The 6,319-nt window shown below is 40.2% G+C and overlaps 1 protein-coding gene and 1 pseudogene across 1 annotated transcript; one reads left to right on the forward strand and one right to left on the reverse strand.

Moving 5' to 3' along the window:
* The first annotated feature begins 397 nt into the window (after positions 1-397).
* Positions 398-2,024, forward strand: LOC131787571 (methyltransferase-like protein 27). The gene is made up of 3 exons (XM_059104656.2): positions 398-526; positions 743-1,121; positions 1,846-2,024. Exons 1-3 carry the CDS (start codon positions 398-400, stop codon positions 2,022-2,024), a joined length of 687 nt encoding a protein of 228 aa, XP_058960639.2.
* A 1,047-nt stretch (positions 2,025-3,071) lies between these two features.
* LOC131787563 (uncharacterized) lies at positions 3,072-6,319 on the reverse strand (annotated as a pseudogene).

Here is a 6,319-nt window from a genome sequence, read left to right on the forward strand (position 1 = left end):
GAAAATCTAATGGTATTGATAGTGCACGTGCTTCTCTCAGTTTCCATTTTGCTCGTCATAAACAAAGGTAATACTGCTTAAGTGAAGTTCATTACTGCGAATATCAATCTTTTCTTCATTTATTAATCCGCAGTTCAAATATATGATATTCAGTAATACATTAACAGTCAAGCACATTTATGTTAAAGTTTCTATGAACAACACAGGGATCGTTTATCTAAGGGATAGATACAAGGGAATTTTAAGTGTGCTAAGTTTGACTTATCTAGTTCAGTCCTGGTGCCATTCCTGCTATAAGAACAGTTTTTGGTACTAACCATATCGCTTATAAGGCGAGTATGACAAGTCTTTGTAGGCAAGTGTATATAATTCTTTTCCTTTCTTGCCCTTGTATAGAATGGATGAAAATCAGTTAAAAGCCGTCTTAACAAAGTATTTTGGAGAAAAAACAGGAAATGTAACGAGAGAAACATCCAAAGATGAACTCAAATGTATCTATGATGAACGGTCAGGAACTTATGACCAGGTACATAACAGAATTAAGAAAAAATGACCCAGTGCACTCCAAGAGTTATTGGCCCGTTTCATGAAAGGTCCAGTATTTTTTCGGGCCCGCTGCAATATTCATTCAACCACTTTGCGGTTGCTCGATTTTTTCAATCACACCTATGATTACAGATCGAATTGGACTCCACTTGGTCCTATTACCATTAATAAGAGTTTGATTTTTCTTAACGCGTAGGAAATATTAGCAGTTGGTGCTGCTTTTCACAAGCCACTCGCCAAATGTTTGCATAATGCCCTAAAGGAAGTTCTGAAAGACAAACCAAAGGATCAGATCAAAATTATGGACGCTGGAGCTGGGACGGGGCTGATAGGCCCGGTGGAGCTCAAGAAACTGGATTACACGAACCTATGTGCTCTTGACATCTCACCTGGCATGTTAAACGAAGCAAAGAAGAAAAATGTTTACAACGAATTAATCTGCGCGCCTTTGAGCGGGCACCAGATACCTCAGATTAAATCAGGGCAATTCGATGCCTTGATTTCTGGTGGGGCACTCCATGAAGGACGTGTCAGTTCATCTGCTTTCGTGGAGATGATCAGAATGGTTCGAGCTAGTAGGTCTTTAAATGGAGTTTACCGAGGCACAGATGCATTTGATTTACAGATGTCCACGGAGAGTCTCTTCTGTGGCTGGTTGTGAGACTTGACACTGAATCATCAATTAGTTGGGGCTCCATAACAAATGAAGTTTAGGAAACTTGCTCGTAATGTTTTGAGTCTTATGCGCCATAAAAAAAATGGTCTACGAATAAGCGGACGTTACCCCCGATAAGAATCATGCTTAGGTTAAACTTAAGATGAAAAAACACTTCCAACCAAAAAGGAAAAGAAGGATGATTTAAGATTGAAGAGATTGCAAAACAGAAGAACGTGTAAAATCTACTAGCAACTTTTATTTTTCTTGTTTGTTTGTTTTTTTTAAACTATGAAATAGGTCGTGAAAGCTACCTATGTGGATAGGCATGAAGTCTCAAGTAACAGGCTTCTTGGTGAATTCATTTAACATCTGGTATATGACCTGAGAATCTTTTCCTGGGTACCAAATCTTCTCTCTGCCAATTCGCTTTAAGAATGTCTTGTCATATCAAGAGCGCGACCTCTAGCTTCTCTCTTCATCTTTTAGTTGGATGACGTTATAATATTTTAAGGGAAGGGGAACGAATTAACCACCTCCGTGAATTAAATAATTGATGCATGGAACGATTCGAAAAAAGGATGGAAATTTCCCTCGACGAAACCTTAAAAGTCAACTAAATCCTAATATTAACTTCTTTGCAGATGGCCTCCTCTGTTTCAACATTTGGGAAGGTCAGTTAGGAGACTATCAAGAAATGATGAGGCAGCTGGAGAAAGATGGGAAATGGATCTGCTTGTCCAGAGAAACTTTACCTCTCTTTACAGCCGTGGACATGCCCAAAGAATGCTTGGGCTTCGTTTACAAAGTTTTGAAAAATTAAGCATCATGCCCCAAATTCACTCAGGAGCATTTTAGAAATTAGTACCTCAAAGATCATTTCTAATGCCTGTAGTGAAGTTTTGACGGCAAATCATAAGCAAGGGTATAAAATAAATAAAACTATCTGACCGACGGTGAACTGATTTTATACTTATTGTAACGCTTTATTACGCGGCAGTGGATTCGCTGATGCACGTTTTCTTTATGCAGGTTTTCGTTACACCCGTTTTCTTCGCGCATGTTTTCCTTACGCACGTTTTACAGACGGAAAAACTTACGAAACGCTGGAAATCCACCTGAAGGCCCGTTCTTCGCACTTCCAGGTGCCAACGGCCTTATTATATTGAAATTTTTTTCTAAGGAATAAAAACTCAAAATAATACTCAAAAACCAGTCCATTCTCTTTTGTTACCTGATATCTTTAATTTTATTAATTTCAAAACTATACATCTTCGTCAGGGTCTTGAATGTAAACACCACCGTAAAATAACAGCTTTTCGGGATCTATAAGCACTGGGACTCTCGAGAAACATGCTCCTTGAGTTGAGTGTCAGAGGGAGAAGAACGAGCTTTTCATCAGCACTTTCAGTACTGAACAACTCTTTAGCTAAATAACATACTTAAGGGATCGTTTCTGAGTGCAGCGGAGTAATCAGCGTTCAATTACACCTGTTTTGTTCATTTCTCTTAATTGTTCTTCTCGTGCCTATCAGGAGGAGGAGGATTTACAGTAGAGGTAATATAGGGATAAGCCTTAAAGCATAATAGCTCATGAACACAAATAATTTGTTGATCTTTCGTGCAATTTTGTATAATGATATGTGCGCTTTTTGGACGGAGAAACCATAGAAAACTGACTGCCAATTAAGGGGGGTCATAAAAATATCACAGGACTTTACGGGGGATTAGGTATGTTTTTGGTGACACAACCAAAATCTTCCGACCCCTCCCCCCTCAGGTGATAAGTAATGACCAGTCCTTAAATATATTCCGTTTTCCCTAGAGACCTCTCGTCAGTTAAATAATGTTTCATAATTTTTACTTAGACTTAGAGATCTTCACTAAACTGCAAATTACCATCCGCAGAGAACTGGTCAAGACATCCTGAGTGTCCAGGGATTGGACATTTGGAGAAGACACCCGGATGATAACGACCCCATGGGCCCTTGAAGGCCATAATGTCATTCCAGTGCTGCGCATGCTGATAAATGTTAGGCCCATAACGATTACGCGAAAAAAGTCCTGGATTTTGCATGGTAGTCACCCACAGACCAGCAAACATGATTTTTGTTGGCCGCAGACCTTTTGCAACGAGTAACTGAGACTCCATTGTACCTATGCCGTGCAGCTCAATTCTCCAATAGTTTCTATGAGTGAAGATCTTTCCTCCAGTCTTTCTGCCGTCTGCACAACACTCTGGTCCGTTTACTTCTATGAACCTAAAACCCGCCGCTTCAAATTGAGAACGGAGCGTCAGAAATGCTGCATAGTTCTCTAAGAGAAATCTGATGTCAGCATCTTTCCCCCATAGCAATACCTTACCGAATTTTACAGCACCTAGAAAGGAGTAAGATTCATTAAGTTGGTTTATTACGAGAATTCAAACTTTGAAGTCACAAAGGGGTTGAGAGTCGTCGTGAGAAAGAACCGTTGTCCTTGGAAGTGAAGTTGCGATAACTGGAGTGGACGTCACAACTTTTGTACGAACAACTTCAAGCGATCGTATTTGTATACTTTTAGCAAATATAAATCCAGATTAGTAAGAATCAGCCGTTAATTTCTTAATGGTCTGGCATACACAGATGGTTAACCCTTCTTCCTATGTGTAAAGTAAAAGGACATTTCGAAGAGCGTTGTAAAACAAGTCAGAGTAGTCACTACTTCCAATCAAAACTTGGGTGAATACTTAAAGAGTCAATGAAAACTCAAAGTAAAAATAACCCAATTGAGGGACAAGAGGCGCGGGTAGAACGCGCTTGAGGCGCGGGTAAAACGCGCTTGAGGCGCGGGTAGAACGCGCTTGAGGCGCGGGAAGAACGCGAGGGACAAGTCGCAACTGATTGGTTTAAATTTTGCTCACAATCGGCTGACGAGGGAAACGTGATTTTTCAGACCGTATAGTGAGATTAAGATAATCCCTGATGACTTTAGGCTCTCAACTGATAATTTTTAAAAACCAAATACCTAATACCGATCCGTCATCAAGCTCGCAGTACAGTTCAGCCTCTTCACAAACTTTCATTATAAACTTTACTGCATTTGCGAGATTTTCTAGATCACATGGTAGGACAGAAAATCCTTTCGCCCTGTGCCCAGGTCGAGTATAGGGGCGTTTGTTCGTGTAAGAGTATCCACGCCTGTAGCCATACTAGCGGACTCTGCCATTGGACTCAACCCATTTTTTCACGTCCCACTTTTGGGTCAAGGCGACGTAACTCTCGTCCGCAATTTCACGCTGATAGGTGTCTAACATGACGTCAGGGCAACTGACGATAACCTTCTCTGTGTGTTTGAATTTCAATCGCCAAAAAAGTCCTGAAGGACAGCGGATTCTAAGCTAAGAAGAAGAAATGAAAGATCATGCGAAACGAGTCCCGGCTATCTGTCAGAGAACCGGAGAACAAAGGAATCAGTCCAGAGGATCCCGATTACAAATTAATGATAGGACCGAGTGGAGTCCAATTCGGTCTGTAATCATACGAGTAATTAACAAGGTAAGAACAATCGCGAAGCGGAGTCCGATTTGTTAATCACGAGTTTGGTTGCAGAAAGAATTGGACGACAAGAAGTCCTGTTACTAATCAATCAAAACTATAAGAAAATTTGAGAAAAAAACTAGACATCGATTATGGGTTTTTATTTAAAAAAAAAACAACAACAACAACAACAGTTAACTTGGCGAAATGTGGGACATGCGAGGCATGTCGGACGTGTTAACTGTCCCTTTCACCGTCCTATTACACTGTCCAATTACAAGCCTGACGCGTACACTACCCTAGTAGTGCTCAAATCGGGGTGATGATAACCAATCACGTCCGAGAATTTTGTTATAGTTTTGATTATAAACAATTATTGGATGAGGTTGAGTATGATGTCATGCGAAAACCGAGTTCAATAACTGTTTTAATACACCTTTTCACTACATGGAGTTTCTCTCTGAGTTTAGAAAAGTTTAAGAACAACCACATAAACGAGGACTTGGAAACTAGGCAGACTTTGATAAATGATAATATCGACATGATAAAAGCGACATCCACTGGATATATTGGGTTATCGTGTCAACTTCATACACTTTTGTATTTGGATTAAATGCTCTCAACCGAGCAGATTTTTTTAGTAAGTCAAGTTTATGACGATTAAATTGTCATATCTTAACATCTAGAGAGCTCCTAATATGCTGAAAATATCTTGTTTGGTGACAGCCTCTTTGACAGACTCGCTGCGGTCAACTCGATCTTGCGCGATCTTGTTTTGGAAAAACCTACACCATGTAATTCCAATCCTAAACAAGGAATTCTGACCTTTTTTAACCAGGTAAAAACGTTGATCAAACTTACTTTTCGTCAAAGCCAAGTTCCTTCGGTTTCCTTGTTTAGGCCAGAAAAGAATCTTGGAGCACATCACATACTATACAATCATTGAACGAGTAGTAATAACCGTCTTGAAAGTAAGCAGTCCAGTTTCTGAATTTCAATTGAAGGCAGTCCTTGTCCCACTCTCCACGTTGATGCTTGTGGCTCCCCCCGGCAATAATAGTATCCCTGCTCTCGCTTAGTACTCGAACAAGGCGTTCAAGGTTGACGTCATCAGGAAAGTGCGTGATATCCAGCGCAAGGAGTACATAGGGTGTGATCACCATCTTGAGTAACTTGGACTATGTTTCTCCTCGAGTCAGGTCCTTGGAGACTAAGGTCGTTAAATTTAGCTTTAGACCTGTAACAAAATCAGCTGGAAGACTCGTCTCTAACGCAAGTGAACATTTACATTCGGATAATACTTTGCCATGGCTTGAAGAACTTGGTATTGTTTTTCAATGGATAGCTCATCCGGTAAAATGGCAAGAATCGTCACAAGTTGGTTTATTGGAAGAAACTCTGTACAGTTAATTCCCTCGAAACCTTTTCTAAAGAAAGGGTACCCGTAACGTTGATCCTTACTCAGAAATATTTCCGGACAAACCTCCCTCTTTGGTGGAATAATATTGCCAACTTGTGACCTGATATCCAGGTTTATTGCTTTATTTCCTGAATATTGCATAATGCCATGTAGTACTTCAATATGTTTTCCAATGCGGTG

The sequence above is a fragment of the Pocillopora verrucosa genome, chromosome 2 (assembly GCF_036669915.1).
Source record: "Pocillopora verrucosa isolate sample1 chromosome 2, ASM3666991v2, whole genome shotgun sequence".
Taxonomy (NCBI): Eukaryota; Metazoa; Cnidaria; class Anthozoa; order Scleractinia; family Pocilloporidae; genus Pocillopora; species Pocillopora verrucosa.

Bases quoted from the DNA above. Each gene is read 5' to 3' on its own strand.
- LOC131787571 (XM_059104656.2), top strand. From the start codon at position 398: ATGGATGAAAATCAGTTAAAAGCCGTCTTAACAAAGTATTTTGGAGAA. The intron at 527-742 runs GTACATAACAGA...CTTAACGCGTAG, and splicing joins GGTCAGGAACTTATGACCAG to GAAATATTAGCAGTTGGTGC. The intron at 1,122-1,845 runs GTAGGTCTTTAA...ACTTCTTTGCAG, and splicing joins GATCAGAATGGTTCGAGCTA to ATGGCCTCCTCTGTTTCAAC.